Below are 16,118 nucleotides of genomic sequence, written 5' to 3' on the forward strand. Positions count from 1 at the left end.
GCTATGAAAATGCCGTCCCTAATAAACTAAGTTAATAAGGAGCCTGGTTGTTTTTGTGGCATCATTTCAGGCGGGGTAATGGTGTGTACCCCCACCTTGGGGATAGTGCTGCAGTGCCCATTTGCCCCTGGGGCAGGGATGAGTGGGATGCAGTAGCTGATGGCAGGGGGCAGTGGAGGCGGGGGGATGACTTGTGCAAGTGGTGAAGCATCACCAGATGTCACTAGGAGGGGGTTATTGTCACCACCCCTTGACTAATCCATCTTGTTTGTGGCCCCCCCCCAGCAAACCGCCTACTGGACTTGGGGCAAGAGGTACAAGCCACCGAGTAAGGGGCTCTCCATAATGCCTGTATCCTTCCTGAGCCTGTCTTTCCTGCTGGCAGAGGAGCCCAGGGGCATGGCCTTGGTTGTCCCATCACTCCTTGCATCCCTGTCCCACATCCCAGCTCTTACCTTGCAGACGTGTCCTGCACCGCCACATAAACACCATAGACACAGGAGATACAAACTGTAAGCTTTAAAACAAACTGTTGAAGGATGCACGTGCAAGCCCAGCACAGCGCTGGCTCCACATAGAGTGAGGCAGGGCTGTTTCTGGGGGCTTTTCCCCAGAAAAGCCACACTCGGCCTTAATCTAAGCTGTGGTTAGCAGCAGCAACGGTGACCTGGGCTTCCTCCTGAGCGTGGTGGTTGTAGAAGAGGTTTCTGGCAGGCACGGGCACGCTGAGGATGGGCTCCAGCAGCTGCCCCAGCACAGCAGCTCAAGCAGGGGCTGATGGCAGAGAAAGAGACACCTGCAAAACCCTGGGGCTTGCTGCTGGTGCAATGAGCCCCCCAGCACCTGGGGCGATCCACATCCAGGGCACCTTGGCAAAGGCATGTCTGCGCCCACCATAGAGGGGGACAAGCAAGATCAAGGCAGGCCGTGCCCCTCACTGGGAGGGCGTGCGGGGGGCATAGCGACGCTCGAACTGGTCCACGTCAAACTTGCGCTTGCAGCCGGCGTAGTTCATGTAGCGTATCTTCCCGAAGATGGCCCGCTCTGCCCAGCCCTGGTCATGTATGCCACAGATGGACCAGAGGCAGCCTGCTGGGCATGGAGATGGAACATCAGCTCTCCCCCTTGCCTGGAGGCATCCGGAGAGCCGTTGGGATGTGGGTACAACGCATGATGGGATGGAGCATGGGCTGGGTTGTCTGCAGAGCCCTCCCCCTGACTGCAGCCTTGGCCATCAGAAAAGAGACCCCCCACCCCATGCCCCCATCCTGCAGCTTGCCTACGTATCCGTTGGGGTCCCTCCCGTCCAGCTCGTAGCGGTCGTTGAGGTAGATGGCAAAGTGCAGGGCCTCCTCGGGGGACCGGGTCCACTCCAGGATCTTCTTGGCCCAGTACATCCGCAGGAAGCCATGCATCTTGCCCTCCCGGACCATTTGGAGCTGGAGGAACAGGGACAGCCGCAGGGGTCAGCCTGTGCCAACTCATCTCCACCCCTTGGGAAAAGGCTTAGCATTTTCCAGGGGAGATGCGGGGCACTACCTGGGCAGCGTTCCAGAGTGGGTCGTGTGTGGTTCCCTGCTCCAGCTCCTGCAGCTTGTAGAGAAAAGGCCTCTTGTCTTTGGCGTGGAGCTTCAGAGTGGTTTGTGCCCAGTCATAGGCACCTGTGAGTAAGAGAGATGAGGAGCAGCCCTGAGCAACCCTTTCCTGCAGGGCCCTGAAGAAAGGATGGAGAATTAGGCTACTGAGGGCACCATGCCCTGGAGGGAGGCACCAGTCTTAAAGAAGGCATCTGACAGCTCCTCTCCTACCCCTAGAAGGTACCAAATGATGGCACAGTAGTGCCCCCACAGCTCCTCTCCTACCAGAAATGGTATTGCCAAGGTGGGGTGATGAATTGGGTTCCAGCCCAGCCCCCAGTGTTGCCCACCTGAGTGGGGATGCTACCTTGCACGCTGTCATAGTTCTCATTGTAGTAGCAAAAGTTTTCAGCCAGCTCCCGCCGCACCACAGCCTCCTCTATGAATGCATCCACTGACTCCTTGTACTTGCCCCGGTGCTTCTGCACCTCCAGGATGGCTCGTTGGGTGGAAACCTGGCCTGGGGACATGGAGAGGGAACAAGTCAGGCTGCTGGTCCAAGCCACCGTGCTCGGTCCTGCTGCAGAGTGGGAAGCTTGGGACACTCACCGAAGTGGAACCACGGGGACAGGTTGCTGAGTGCTGCCTTGTTGGGGTCATTCCGGTGAGAGCCAAAGGATTTCAGCCGCTCCGTGATGAAGGACTGCAGCACAGCCAGCCCTGCAGATGTGCCAGGGGTTGCCCACTCCACCTCCTTCACAGTGCGGTCCACCTGCAAGCTGGAATAACAGGCCTCCCAAGCGATGGGCTGGGTGGCGACCAAGTAGCATGAGTGCATTTGCAGATGCTCTTCATCCAGGGCTGCCCCGAGTGTTATGTCCCCTGGATGTCCCCAACCAGCAAATCCCCAGCTCATGCCAGCCTTCTCCTCTTAACCAGCCCTGCATGGCAAAGATGTGGGAATTGAAGGAATGAGGTGGGAACCTCCCTTCCTCAGGGCATCCCCATCTCCACACCACCTGTGCGTGACCTCAGGCAGGCCACTGTCCCCATCCCCTGCCATCCCCTCCCACGAAGTAGCTGTAAAACTCTCTGGGACTGGCCACGAGTGGGTGTGGAGGTGTCTCCTGCTGGTACCTCTGCTGGGCAGGACGGGGGATGCGGGTGACGAATGATGGGAGGGAACTCAGTGAGGAACTCGGGGAGCTGAGCATGGATCTTGCCCCGGATGGTCCTGGCGCTGTACTCCTGCTTGGGGGAGGCGACCCAGCAGGGCACGATGTTGTGGGCATCAACCTGGGCAGCACAGTCAGGGAGGAGGATGTGAGAAGGAGAAGCAAACGGTCCTGATGATATGACACACACGCACTCTCTGCTCAGGTCACTCCAGCACACCTCTGCAGGTACGAAATGCAGAAGACAAGTTTCTCCTGCATCTCACCAGCCAGTTTTTCCCCTCCCAGAGTGCGGGCACCCACCTGTGCAAACGGCACATCCTCTGGTAACCGCTCTCTGACATTTTCCACCCACTGCCGGGGGAGGCGAAGGGGACAGAAGTCTGTCACCACCCCACCCACACCACGCTCCACCACAAACGCAGGCAGCACGTCCTTGGCATAGCCCAGCAGCAAGTGGAAGGGGATGTTCAGCTCCGCACACTCCTGCGGCAAAGGGGAAAGGGCGGTGGGGTACCTCTGCAGACACCATCCCACCAGCATCCACTGACGGGACTAATCTGCCTTCCCCTCTTCCCCAGGAGCCCCGTCCCACCCGATGTGGGCATCCCCACAATGGCCGTACCTCAGCCACCTCCTGCAGGCCCTTCAGCATGAAGCCGTAGTGGCGGATGGTAGCATCCAGGAATTTGGGCACCAGGCAGAAGCAGACGTGCAGAGGCAGCTTCTGTTTGAGGGCCAGGCGCTGGGCGTAGAGGAAAGCCCAGTTATCTGGGGAGAAAGCACACAGGGCAGTGTCGGGGGACAGCTTTGCTGAGGGGATGGAGATGGGGTTTCACAAGAGGAATCCCCCAGACCCCCCTGCAGAGGGGAGAGCAGCTCCACTGCCTGTGGCGGGAAGGAAGCAAGGCTTTTGCCACCCATGGGAGCTCTGTTTCCCGGTTCCCTCTGCCAGCTGGTTCCCACCTTGCACCCGCTGGTCCCGGGACATCCAGTAAAGGATGCACCGAGCATCATCCTTCAGGTCCGAGCCCTGCGAGACGAGGCGGACCCGTTTTTTGTTGTACTTGAACTCTCTCACGGACGGGGCCGCCCTCCGCCGGGCCTCCTGCACCGCCTCCTCTTCCTCCTTCCTCCTCCGAGAAGCGGGTGGCAGCTCCGTGCCCTCGGCCTTTCGCTTCCCTTGCCCCCGCCGCATCCTTAGGACTGCCCGGAGCAGCGTGGTTGCGTGAGGCCGCTGCGAAGCGAAACGGGACCGTACTGAGCTGCCGGTGCCTCCCCGATCCCGGTCCGCCCGCCCAGAGCCCGGGGGATGCTAGTACCCTGCCCATCCCGCTCTCCGGTCTGCTGCCGGTGCCCGGGAATGACGGTGCCCCGCCCTGCCCATCCCGGTCCCTGGTCTGTTCCTGGTGCCCCGTCGCTCCCGGAGCCCAGGGGTCCGGGTCCCGGGGATGCCGGGACCGTACCCTACCCATCCCAGTCCCTGGTCCACTCCCGGAGCCCAGGGGTCCGGGTGATACCGGTACCATACCCTGCTCTAGCCATCCCGGTCCGTTCCTGGTCCCCGATACACCCCCGGAGCCCAAGAATCCCGAATTCCTAGTCCCTACCTGGAAACCACGCGGCCCTCCGAGTGTTATACAAGCTGGGGGCGTGGTTGTTGGGCGTGGCGATGGGTGCGGCGATGGGCGTGGTCGTTTGGGGGAGGGGGCCCAGCACCGGGTACCGCCCCCCCCCTTCCCGGGGGCCGGTGCTCCGCCGATGTCCCCGGCGCGCCCAGGGGCGCGCCGGGGACATCGGCGGAGCACCGGCCCCCGGGAAGGGGGGGGCCAGTGCCCGCCTGTGCCTCCCCTCCCTGCCCCCGGGAACGAGGAAGCGCCTCTGGACATCTTCAGCCGTCACTCTGCAGCGTAGTTCCCCGCTGGCACCATCACCTGGCCCTGTGTCCCCACCAGGTGCAGGGACCTGTCCCCAGGCGGGGAGTGGGGGGGGTGCTGGCCCTGGAGATGGCTGGGCAGAGAGGAGGGCTGTCCCTGCCCCTGCTGCTGCTGCTGCTGAGCCTCGCCGTGCCGGACCTTGCGCCGGGTAAGGGCTACCAAGATGATTAGGGGACTGGGACATCTCTCTTATGAAGGACGGCTGAGGGATTTGGGTCTTTTTAGTCTGGAAAAAAGGCGGCTGAGGGGGGGATCTTATCAACGCTTATAAATACTTAAAGGGTGGGTGTCAGGAGGATGGGGCCAGGCTCTTTTCAGTGGTGCCCAGCAACTGGACAAGAGGGAATGGGCACAAATTTGAACATAGGAAGTTCCATCTCAACATGAGGAGGAACTTCTTTACTTTGAGGGTGGCAGAGCACTGGAACAGGCTGCCCAGAGAGGTGGCGGAGTGTTCGTCTCTGGAGATGTTCAAAACCCGCCTGGACGCGTTCCTGTGTGACCTGCTCTAGGCGACTCTGCTCTGGCAGGGGGGTTGCACTAGATGATCTCCAGAGGTCCCTTCCAAGCCCTACCATTCTGTGATTCTGTGAGTGGGATAAGATGCTCTCCATGGGGGTGGGTGATGAGTGGGAAGCATCGTTCCCTAGGGTGGTGGGTGGCCTCGGGGTGGCTTCACCCACAGAGGTGAAACACCGTGGGTGCTGTTTGATTTTTGGACATCTCAGCCCCATCCCAGTGTGTGAACAGGGCTGCGCTTTGCAACACAGGAGCGACAAGCTTGGCTTTATTTCTTTTGCCTCTCACATGTGTCTCTGCCTGGGCAGAGAAGACCTTGGTCCCAGCTGGACCCCCTTGCTGAATCTTGGTCTCTGCTGGGCTCATTGCCTTTGCTATGACCTGCCCAGCAGCACCAAATGGTCCTGCCCGGATGGCAGCACCACTGGGATGTTGTGGGCCTGGAAAACTGGAAGTGCCATCCTGATGTTTGCACTTGACACAAAGCAAGACCAGTGTTAAGTTGAGCACAGGGAATAAACCTGAGGCTTGTACTTCCTGCAAGCCTCGAACTACGGCCGTAGGTCCCCTCCTCCTACATCCCTCAACCCCCACGGTGCTTTCGTGGGTCACTGCACGTCTCTAACAGCTCACCCTGAGCTGCAAGATGGGATTTGTTCCTCTGTGCCCCACCGCGCCATGGGGCTGGTTCCCTGTTCCCATTATTTACACCCGGCGCTATCAGTTCCTGACTATCTGCAGCAGAGGGGTTTGTGTAAACTGCTGCTGCTGCGGTTCCAGCCTGTCTCACGGTCACCAGTTCCTGCATTGCTCTTCCCGTTTGACGGGTTTGTCTGACTTCCTCCAGGGATGGGTGAAGGTGGTAGAACGGGTCTTAGTGCTGGCACCTACAGGAATTTGTACCCTGAGACCAGTGAAGCCCATGGCTTGTTCCTGCTTTGTCAGGCTGGGGGATTTACGTTCCCTGCCTTGCTGACGATCACATTTCCATTCATGGCATCCAGGTGCTTGATCCATGCAGGACAGTGAATTCTCACTCCTGACGATCCATGGATGATCTGTAGCTTGGGGAGCGCGTGCTCGTGTTGATGCTGCGCCATCCCTGGCACAGCCATGGTCTCAGCCTTTCACCGCCAGGCCTTGTGTGCTTCACTCTCCCACCTCTTTGCAGGGACCACTGTCATGGGTGTGACAGCAACCATGTCCCCAGCCCTCCCTACATCCCCGACACCCACAGAGACCTTGGCACTGCTGCCCACCACCGCCTCCAACACCACTGCAGCCATCATCACTCCCTCCAGATCTGAAACCTCCTCCCCAGAGGTGCTGACGGGTGACTCTGGGGAGGAGGCCAATGCCACAACAGCTCCAGGGAGCAGCCCGGCAGCCTCCAGCATCACCACACAGCAGGCGAGGGGTGGCATAGCCTACAGCACTCCCAGCTCGTCTGCCAGCACCATGGCGCAGCCTGACCCCACTCCCACAGAGTTGAGGCTCACCACCAGCCCCTCAACTCCAACCACCACGGCCGCAACAACCAGCTGTGCCGAGACGACCATCTTCACGTCTGTGGGGACCAGCACGGCCCTGGCTGTCACCTCGTTTGGAGTCGAAACGAGTACGTTGCCTCCCCCCACCTCCACCCTTCTCTCCCCAACCTGGGCAGGCACGATGCTTGGTACCAGCCAAGGGCCAGCTGTGACCACGCTGTTGGGCAGCACATCCCCGGGGACCAACAGCGCCTCTTCTCCAGCAGACACTTTGGACGAGCTCTCGCCCACCCCGCCTGACACCACGGGGTCCCTCCTTACCAGCACGGGGGTCCCCGGGAGCACCCCTACCCCCAGCCAGCCAGCGGGGACCACAGCCACCACCAGCCCTGGTACCTCCCCCTCGATAGCACCGGAGACTCCCAGTGCCACCGCGGGTGAGGGCAACCACAGTGCACCCATGGGGCAGGATGACAAATCCCGGCGGGATCTCCCGTCCTGCACCCGCCGGGCGTCTGGCTGCTTCCCCCCAGCCCAGCCCAGCTCACGGCCGGGCCCCAGCCCTGGGGCAGCCGCCTTCTCCCTGCGCTGCTCCCCGCGCCCCGGCCGGGGTCGGCCTCCCGTCAGCGGGGACGGGGCGCTCCCGCAGAGCCCACGGTGCGGGCGGCGGCGGCGGCGGCGGCGGCAGCAGCGGGAGCGGGCCCTGCGCGGGGCGGGGAGGGGCGGGGGCGGGATAAGGGAGGGGGCGTGGCCTACGGAGGGGCGTGTCTGCCGTGGGTGGCTGGGAGTGTGGCGGGGCCTGTGGAGTGGGCGTGGCTTCTGGAGTGGGCGGGGCTTCGGGGGTGGGCGGGGCAACGCCAGCCCCGCGGTGGTGGTGGTGCTGCGCGGCCGTACCGCGGCGGTGCGACTGTACCGCGGCGGTGCGACTGTCCCCTGGCGACTGTCTCCTGGTTGTACCCTGGCAATGTGACTGTACGCCCGTGGTGTGAGTGTATCACAGCTGCACGCCGGCAATGCGGCTGTACCCCAGTGATGTGACTGTACCGTGCAGCATGCCTGTACCCCAGCAGTGTGCCTGTACCCCAGTGGTGTGGCTATACCCCAGCAGTGTGCCTGTACCGTGGCAGTGTGCCTGTATCCCTGCTGTGCCACAGCAGTGTGGCTGTGTCCCCAGCAGTGTGCATGTACCCTGGCAGTGAGACTGTACCCCAGGAGTGTAACTGTACCCTGGCAGTACCCCCGCGCAGTGGTACCCTGGCAGTGCCCCTCACTGGGGGCCTGTGCCCCAGCAGGGTGGCAGTATCCTGGTGGTCTTTCCAGGAGTCTTTACCCTAGGGCTACACCTATACCCTGGCAACAAACCCCGCTACAAGTACTTGAACCTGGCAGGTTCTATACCCTGCCCCGGCTGTGCACATGCCCCCGCTGTCCCCGTACCCCAGTAGAGCAACTGCATCCTGACAGAGTACCTGTACCCTGGCCTAATGCCTGCAGTGTGAAAGCACCCCAGCAGAGTGCCTGTACCCCGGTGATGCCCTCGGTGCGCCTGTGCCATGGCAGTGCCCCTGTGTACCAGTACAACAGCAGGATGGCTGTGTCCTGGCAGTCCTCCAGTGCGCCTGTCCGCTTGCGAAGCGCCTGTACCCTGGCCCAGTGCCTGCAGGCGCCTCCGACTGGTCTTGTCCCTGACCCCGAGAAGAAGGAAGCGGCTCTGGCTGTCAGCAGCGCGCTTCAGCCGTGACATGCTGTGACACGGGGAAGTGATGCCTGTGCAGAGAGCCCAGGGAACAAACCCTCAGCCCGGAGCACGCCCTTCCTGAGCACCGCCTGTTCTCTCAGCCAGTTCCTCGCGCTCAGACAGAGCAGGCTGTTGTCTCCTAAGGGTGTTGGTGTTGGGAACCACCAAACATCACCCCTGTGGCAGAGCGCAGGGACGGTCCCAGGCAGCCTGGCTGCTTCCCTGGGCTTTTTTCCATTGTCACCGTCCCTCAGCAGGCAGACGACAGCACGGTCCCCGGCTTCAGGGACCTGGTCTGCTGCAGTGGTGGCCCTGCCCGCTGCTTGTGGATGCTCTGGGTCCAGCTGTGCAGCTGATGTTTGCTTGGCATCGCGCCTGTCCCTGGGAGTGTCCGTGTCGGGTGGAAACCCCCCCTTCACTGCCAACACCTGGCGAGTAAGAGGACCCACCTGGATGCTCCTACTCTGCTGGGCAAAGGAGGCACAGTGCTGGGAGCGCTCGGAGCAGTGCCTGCTGGGGGGGCATTGGCTCCTGCTGGCCTGGACATGGCCGGGCAGAGAGGGGGGCTGCCCCTGCCCCTGCCCCTGCTGCTGCTGAACCTCGCCAGCCCCGCTGTGCTGCACCTCGCGCTGGGTAAGGGCCGAGCGGGACGCGATGCTCTCCACGGGACGGGTGGCGAGTGGGGAGCACCAATGGTTCCCTGGGACAGTGGGATGCTCTGCTTGCAGCATGCACCTCTGGTGTGCAGGGGGCAAAACGCGGCGGGTGCTGTTTGGTGTTTAACGGGAAGCAGAGGTGGGCTTACAGCTCCTCCTTTGTGTGAGGATGAGGCCCTTCAGTGCAGACACCCACCCGGGCACTGGTTGGGATCAGACCTTTGCCCTTCCCCACGTTGTTATTTAACGGGCTGCTGCCTGCAGCAGCTCAGGGAGTGAGCAGCTGCCGGGGGGCTTTGGGAGTTTGTGGTGGGTTTGGCTGAAAGAAGCCAGCAGCTCGTGGCTCAAGTTCTTCATCCCCATGTAAGCAGAGCCCCAGATTTACCGGGTTTGTGCTGGGATCGCTGGGGAATCCAGACTGGTATCTCAAAGCCTCCACCTTGCAGGCACCCCCTGACAAAGGCCCAGGCAGCCAGGCTGTTTTGTGCATCCTTTGGGAGAGGGTTACAGATGCCCAGGCTTCCCCAGGGACAGCGGGCTGCCTCGGCGCGGGGTCCGTGCGGGCAGAGAGGATGTCCCACTTCCTTCAACCCCCCCGCAGAGCTTTCATGAGTTGCTGCACGTCTCTAACAACTCGCTCTGAGCTGCAAGATGGGATTTGTTCCTCTGTGCCCCCCCGCGCCGTAGGGCTGGTTCCCTGTTCCCATTATTTACACCCGGCGCTATCAGTTCCTGACTATCTGCAGCAGAGGGGTTTGTGTAAACTGCTGCTGCTGCGGTTCCAGCCTGTCTCACGGTCACCAGTTCCTGCACGGCTCTTCCCGTTTGACGGGTTTGTCTGACTTCCTCATGGTGGAACGGGTCTTAGCGCTGGCACCTACAGGGGTTTGTGCCCTGAGACCAGCGAAGCCCATGGCTTGTTCCTGCTTCGTCAGGCTGGGGGATTTACGTCCCCTGTCTTGATGATGCCCATTCAGGGATCCACGTTTGATCCATGCAGGGTGGAGAATCCCCGCTCCCAGCGCTCCATGGCTGATGGGCAGCTCTGGGTTCCTCAAGGGAGCTCACGCTGATGTTGGTGCTGTGCCATCCCTGGCTCAGCCATGGTCTCAGCCTTTCACTGCCAGCCCTTGTGTGCTTCACTCTCCCACCTCTTCGCAGGGACCACTGTCACAGATGTGACAGCAACCATGTCCCCGGCTCTTCCTACCTCTCTGACACCTATAAAGACCTCGGCACTGATGCCCACCACCGACTCCACCACCACAGGCACCATCCCTCCCTCCAGCCCTGAAACAGGATCCTCCACGCTGGAGAGATCCAGCACACCCCTGGGGACCGGCAGCACCTCACCTCACACCGCGTCTCCTCCCACCACACCAGCACCGACAGCTTCTTCGGCCGAGACCTTGGTGACCTCAGTGGACACCATGGCCACCTCTGATACCAGTACAGGGAACACCCCCACTCCCAGCCAGACGGTCAGGACCATGTCCGGGACCACCCCTGGCATCTCCACCACTGTGGGGCCAACCCCGGGCACCTCGACAGCACCTGAGACCCCAAGCACGGCGACGGGTGAGTGCAGCCACAGGGTGCATGAAGGGCAGGTTCAGGGTGACAAAACCCCACAGGGACACTGGGCGTGTATTTGGGTGGCTTCACGTAGGTGGCTTCATTCAGGCTGGTCTGCCCCCAGCTGCAGGCTCATCCTGCACCTCTCTGCAGACGGAACTAACGTAACGTTGCTTTGCCCAGGCACGAAGCCCTCTTCCCCTGCCACTGACCCAACCCAGACCACAGAGGTTACCCGCAGCACCCGTGCAAGCCTGCCAACGACGCCACCTGTCTGCCCTACCATCACGCCCAACACCAGTAAGTGCAGTGCCCCATGAGCATCGCCGCCCCCCCCAGCACCGGTGCCTTTGGGCTTCCAGGGGCCAGTGCAGGGGGTCCTAGAGCCCCACTGCTTTTGCTGTGCTCTCAGTATGGGGGCGTTGATTCTCTCTGGGATGTGTGGTTTGCTCTACAGGTGGAGTGTTGTTCCCCTGACAGTGTTGGGTGTCCATGACATGACTAAACTGAGAGGATGTCCCATGTCTGTGTCGGAGATCCTGGGGAGAGACCTCCAGATCCTTTGGTGCAGCCCAAGGTTCAAGGGCAATAACCAGAGCCATGTTTCTTGTCCCCAGGAGCGTCTCACCTCTTTCTGTCGCTGCGGCTTACCGTTCCCCTGGAGCTGGAGAACACCATGGTGCAGGAGCTGCTGTTGTCCGAGGTGAGGTGTGCCGGGAGGCGGGTGCCACTTTGCATTTGCCAGCCATCGTCCAGCCAGCCAGGGAGGGGGTCAGGCAGGCAGCAGGAGGGGAATGACTGGGTCTTGCATTGAATGTCACCTGGAGCCTTTTTAGATGAAGGGGAGACCCTCCTTTGGCTGCTGTGGTCCAGGATCAGGCTCTTCCCATGCGGGGAGCTGGGGTAGGAGACCCTCTCTGGCACAATTTGATGGTTGTCCTCTCTCCCCAGCTCCGTCGGGTCCTGCAGACGAAGTTCCCATGTGCTGGCCTGGCAGTGGAGTGGCGAGGGAAGAGGAGGACCTGACCGCTGCTCCTCGCCCAGCCGGGACCTGCAGGGCTGGCACCCCTGTGGGCTGGCAAGCCTTCTGCTCCTAGCTCCTTACTCCATGGTGGTGCAGCCCTTTGGGGTAACCTGTAAAGCTCCCCTTCAACCTGGGACCCCCTGTCCTTCACCACACACCCCCAGAGGACCCCCAGTGCCCCCAGTGGGCTGGAGTGCCCCTGCCCCTTCCTGTGGCCTGTCTGTAGAGCTGGAGCCCTCCCACCACCCTGCATCAGACCTGGCTCCCACAGCAGGACCCCCCCCCCCAGTGCTGCTGTGGGGCTGGGAGGAGGGGACCCTGCAGGGCGGGGTTTTTCCAGCTGGGACTCATCTGGCTCAGCCATGAAAACTGCCCTGGGGACTGACGGATGAGAGAAAGGAGACCTGGAGCTGCCGGTACCGCTGTGCCCAGGGCACTTGGGGGCTCGGTGATGGCGACCTCCGAGGATTTGGAACCCTGGGAGGCTGCGGTGCTTGAGGTCTTTGAGAGATGCTCTGGGGCTGTTTCACATCCTGAGTGGGCCACGATGGAGCCCGGGGGTGGCTCTGGGAAGGAGGCAGGAGAGGAAACCCTCCCTCTACCCTCCGAGTGCCGTCCTGGGACCGGCTGTGCTCCTGAGCCCCGTGGCACAGAGGGCGAGGGAAGCCAGAGCCTGGCACACCGGCTCTCCCCGTCCTGCCTGCGGAGTCGTCGGCAGAGAAGCATACCCGTGCCAACACGGGCCGGGCACTAAAGGGAAATCCCACGTTCTCCGTGCCAAAGACGACGACTTCTTTTTTTTTTTCCAAGTTGCCTTCCCCAATTTTCGGCTTCGCCATCTAGCAGAGGTACCGGCAAGGAAAACCAGCTGAGTCCCAAAAAGCTTCGCAACACAGACATGGGCTGTCCCGTCGTGACAGGGGCCACTGCAGACATTCCTGAGGACGGTTCAGCACCCCGACAGGCTGGGGGTCCCCGCTTTGGTGCTCTCCCCCCCATGACAGGGCAGCTGTGCTCACCATGGGGCCGTGGAAATCCCGTGGGCTGTGCTCCTTCCCTGTTTTTTTCCAGTCCCAAGCTAAGGAGACAGCCGCAGCGCCTGTCCCCCTGCAGCGAAGTCATTTATTAACTGATTAATTAGCCAGATAAAAATCCAACCAAAGCAATTATTAGCCTAAGCAAGTCACCTCACTGGGAGATTGAAAACTGAAATAATTAGCAAAATAGCCGTGTTGCTTGTCGGGGCTTATTTTTGGCTGATCCCTGCTCCTCGCTGGCAGCCAGTGCTGGCACAGGGAGGGGTGGAAGGGGACGTGTGGGGCTGGGGGATGCCAAACCTGGGGATGGTTCCTGGTCTCCCCGGGTTGTCACCTGTCTGGGAAGGAGCCAGCAGCCGGACAGGACGGGGAAAGGCACCTTGGGATCAGCCGGCTGCCTGCCAGCCCACAGGGTCTGGGAGAGGCTGGGGCTGGAGGCTGAGCCTGGGCGGCTCATCTGGATGCTCCAATTTGGGATGCTCTTTGCATCCCAGGGTTGCCCCTTTGCTCTCTAGGACGCCGCCTGGCTTTTGGGGGCTTGTTGGAGCCATTGGCAGCAAGAGAGGTCCCTTAGTGCCCAGGTGGGGGGCTGGGGAGCAGGGCAAAGTCTACTGGAAGGGGTCCCCGCGCCGGATGCCTGGTGGGGCGCTGGGAAAGAAATCCTCGTGCTCTGCCTACGCCGTGGAGCCGGGCCAAGAGTCCTCCCACGCCACATCCCACCGGGCTGATTTCTCCGGCTGTTGAATCCATAACTTCAGACCCCGGGACATGGCCGGGGGCCAAGGCCGGGGTAATAGAGCCAAACTGCGTCACAAAGGGAGGAAAAGGTCCTGAAGTGCTGGGATGAAAAGGTGACCGGGGCACTCGCTGTCCCCTGCCAGCACGGCTGCCTTCCACCGTTATCATGGTTGGGGGGCAGTGGAGGGGAGGAGATCTTCCGGTCCCCCTGAGCCCCTCTCTCCCCAGCCTCGGAGGGAGAAGAGGGGACATGACTTCCATGGGGACAGTGGGCACTGCCCTGGCACTGGGGACACGGAGCTCTGGCAGGCTCCTGACCCTGCCCACTGGCTACCACCTTCACCCCATGGCTGTTTGCCTGCCACGGACCCCTGACCGGAGGGACCCTGGGAGGCCGGATCTGGGTCCAGCTGCTTTCCCAGCCCGTAAATTGTTCCTCAGCCTCCTCGCCATAACCTGCTCCCGTCTGTCAGTGTCCTCCCGAGGAGCAGACCCTGCGCCCAGTGGCACCATCGCCTTCGGAGGGCTCAGCAGTATCACGGGGTGTTGTCTTGAGTCACCATCCCCTTGTAACTCAGGTGTCCCTTCCAGTGTCCCCCTCCCCTTCACCCCTGCCGATGGCTACAGCCCAGCTCCCACTGTCCTGCAGGAGGGTGTTGCAATGTGCCCAGCTTGCCAAGTCACCCAGAACCTGCAGGTTGATGGATAACCTGGTCCCCCCCCACCACCACCCCTGAGCCCTCTCCGAATGCCCTTGCCAGGAGGCCGGAGTGGTGCCAGTAGGAGATGCCTGGATCTCCGCGGGGCTGGAACAACCAGCCCATTAATTCCAGGAAGGCTGATAAGGTGCTGTGCCGGGCTGTGCCGGGCCCTGCCGGATGGTGCAGAGCCCCCGGGTGCTGGGATTCATGGCATTGCCACCCCCAGCTCTGGGCTTCCGAGGGGCTCTGGTGCCCATCCCATGCTTTGGTCCGTGATAACCATGAACGACCATTATCCTTGCAGGAGCCAGCAACTTGTTGGGACCTTAGCGTCAGGGGAGCAGATGGATCAATGAAAAGCCCCTTCCCAGGGTGGGAACAAGGCACCATCCCCGAGATGAGGGATGACCCGTGGTGGCTGCAGGCTTTCCCGGAAGGGCCTGCCAGCACCGGAGCAGAGGGATGAGCTTGGTTTGTCACCCTCATGGCTCTGCTGGAGGAGCAGCAGGGAGATGGGGCTTTTTGGGGACGGCATGGGCTGGAGGAGGAGGCACAAGGGTGTCCAGATGGTGCTGGTCGCAGCACACCACGGGCAGGAGCTTGCAAGTGGGCTGAGGATGAGGGGGGCTGGAAGCGCTGAGCACCTTTCTTCAGCAGAGTTATTTTCCTCTATGCCGAGCAGCACGTTTGCAACGATCCCTGTGGTTCCCACCATGTTTTGCACCTGAAATATCAGCTGGAGCAACTCCCTCCAGTGTCAGCAGATATTCCTTGCCAGGGTGGCTTTCCAAAGCGATACAGCATTGTCAGCACAGGCAGGACTGACTCTCCCACGGCGGGCTTGCATCCCTCTAATCCTCCATTGGCCCAGGTGTGGCGGCTGCTCGGGTGGTCACTGGCCGGGCAGTCACCCCGTGATCCACAGCGCTGGTGGCATGGGCAGCGGATCCTTTCCCGGCTTCGCCCCCACGCTGACAATTTCGGCAGGCGAGCGTTCGTTCCGGGCGAGCGGTGCTCTCCCCTGATTTACCATCTGTGCCCTGTTTCCGCTGCCGGGGGTAATGCGTGGGTTTACGGGACAGGGTTTTGTCGGCCGTGACTTGGCCTCCTCTGGCATTTCCCCCGCCGACGCTACCCGGCCGGTGGGTCAGGGTGTCGCTTGTCGTGCCCTGCTGCTGCCACCTGCCCGATGGAGGGACACTGGCGGGACACTGTGTACTGCTTAACACCCCTAATAGCGCTTTGCAGGAGTCGCCTGGGGGTTTTTCTGGTTAAGGAGCATTTAATTGACTACAAAACCATGTAGTGGTGGGAGTTTGCATAATGCTGGTCATGGGGGAGCTGGCAGCAGTTTTCAAGTGGCGGGGGGGGAGTGGGAATTGCCGCTCCAGGGGAAGGGGAGAAGGGGAGACATAGGGGTGAAGTGACCCAGGGGATCGGGGTGAAATGACCCAGGAGATCCCCAAAGCAGGGGTCGGGGTCTGGGGATGCATCTTTTCCTGCTCCAGACTCTGGGAATGCTGGTCCCACCTTGCAGAGGAGGTTCCCTGGCCCATGCATCCCCTGGCACTGCTGTGTCCTTGCTGAGGTGCAGGTTTAAAACCCTGCTGGGGCATTCTGGGGCTCTGGGTGGGGATACCCAGTGCTCCCAGTTGCAGCTGAGCACCGGGGAGCTTGTCTGACATTCCAGGGCCTGCCCCCAGCCCTCTCTCTGCTTTATAACCTGCCTCTGCTCCTGGGTAAGCCTTGAGCCAAGTGAAGACTTGCCCCAGGCAGCTCAGCTGCTGATTTTGGTGCCCACAGTGTCCCCACAGGCATGGTGGCACCAGCTAGCATCGCTCCGTCACCACCGTCCGCCGCTCTGTGGCCCCCCTCCCCTATGTGGGGAGCAGATCCTGTGGGGTCTGTGGGGTGGCTGCCGCGGGGAGCAGGTCCTATGGGAACCATGAGG

At 61.6% G+C, this 16,118-nt stretch overlaps 2 protein-coding genes across 5 annotated transcripts; one reads left to right on the top strand and one right to left on the bottom strand.

Moving 5' to 3' along the window:
- Positions 1–524: 524 nt before the first annotated feature.
- On the bottom strand, positions 525–4,451 carry LOC134517945 (deoxyribodipyrimidine photo-lyase-like). Of its 2 annotated transcripts, none has more exons than XM_063340002.1 (10): positions 4,363–4,451; positions 3,719–3,989; positions 3,378–3,523; positions 3,056–3,238; positions 2,715–2,873; positions 2,187–2,385; positions 1,945–2,097; positions 1,540–1,661; positions 1,280–1,439; positions 525–1,089 (listed from the first exon to the last, which is right to left on the bottom strand). In XM_063340002.1, the coding sequence occupies exons 2-10, from the start codon at positions 3,948–3,950 to the stop codon at positions 935–937; spliced, it is 1,509 nt and encodes a 502-aa protein (XP_063196072.1). In that variant the 5' UTR covers positions 3,951–3,989; positions 4,363–4,451; the 3' UTR covers positions 525–934. The 2 variants fall into 2 exon arrangements, with proteins under 2 accessions (XP_063196072.1, XP_063196070.1); XM_063340000.1 differs by lacking the exon at positions 4,363–4,451 and adding an exon at positions 4,284–4,362 and having other exon boundaries at positions 527–1,089.
- Positions 4,452–4,530: 79 nt separating this feature from the next.
- On the top strand, positions 4,531–12,908 carry LOC134517946 (mucin-2-like). Of its 3 annotated transcripts, none has more exons than XM_063340003.1 (7): positions 4,531–4,837; positions 6,380–6,826; positions 6,962–7,135; positions 10,254–10,670; positions 10,851–10,967; positions 11,285–11,370; positions 11,619–12,908. In XM_063340003.1, exons 1-7 carry the CDS (start codon positions 4,759–4,761, stop codon positions 11,691–11,693), a joined length of 1,395 nt encoding a protein of 464 aa, XP_063196073.1. In that variant the 5' UTR covers positions 4,531–4,758; the 3' UTR covers positions 11,694–12,908. The 3 variants fall into 3 exon arrangements, with proteins under 3 accessions (XP_063196073.1, XP_063196074.1, XP_063196075.1); XM_063340004.1 differs by having other exon boundaries at positions 6,965–7,135; XM_063340005.1 differs by lacking the exon at positions 6,962–7,135.
- The last annotated feature ends 3,210 nt before the right edge of the window (positions 12,909–16,118 follow it).

This window comes from Chroicocephalus ridibundus, chromosome 6, assembly GCF_963924245.1.
Source record: "Chroicocephalus ridibundus chromosome 6, bChrRid1.1, whole genome shotgun sequence".
In the NCBI taxonomy this organism is placed as follows: Eukaryota; Metazoa; Chordata; class Aves; order Charadriiformes; family Laridae; genus Chroicocephalus; species Chroicocephalus ridibundus.

Bases quoted from the DNA above. Each gene is read 5' to 3' on its own strand.
- LOC134517945 (XM_063340002.1), bottom strand. From the start codon at position 3,950: ATGCGGCGGGGGCAAGGGAAGCGAAAGGCCGAGGGCACGGAGCTGCCA. The intron at 2,098-2,186 runs GTGAGTGTCCCA...CCATGTCCCCAG, and splicing joins GTCCCCGTGGTTCCACTTCG to GCCAGGTTTCCACCCAACGA. The intron at 1,662-1,944 runs GTAGCATCCCCA...TCTTACTCACAG, and splicing joins GAACTATGACAGCGTGCAAG to GTGCCTATGACTGGGCACAA.
- LOC134517946 (XM_063340003.1), top strand. From the start codon at position 4,759: ATGGCTGGGCAGAGAGGAGGGCTGTCCCTGCCCCTGCTGCTGCTGCTG. The intron at 4,838-6,379 runs GTAAGGGCTACC...ACCTCTTTGCAG, and splicing joins CGTGCCGGACCTTGCGCCGG to GGACCACTGTCATGGGTGTG. The intron at 10,671-10,850 runs GTGAGTGCAGCC...TGCTTTGCCCAG, and splicing joins GACCCCAAGCACGGCGACGG to GCACGAAGCCCTCTTCCCCT.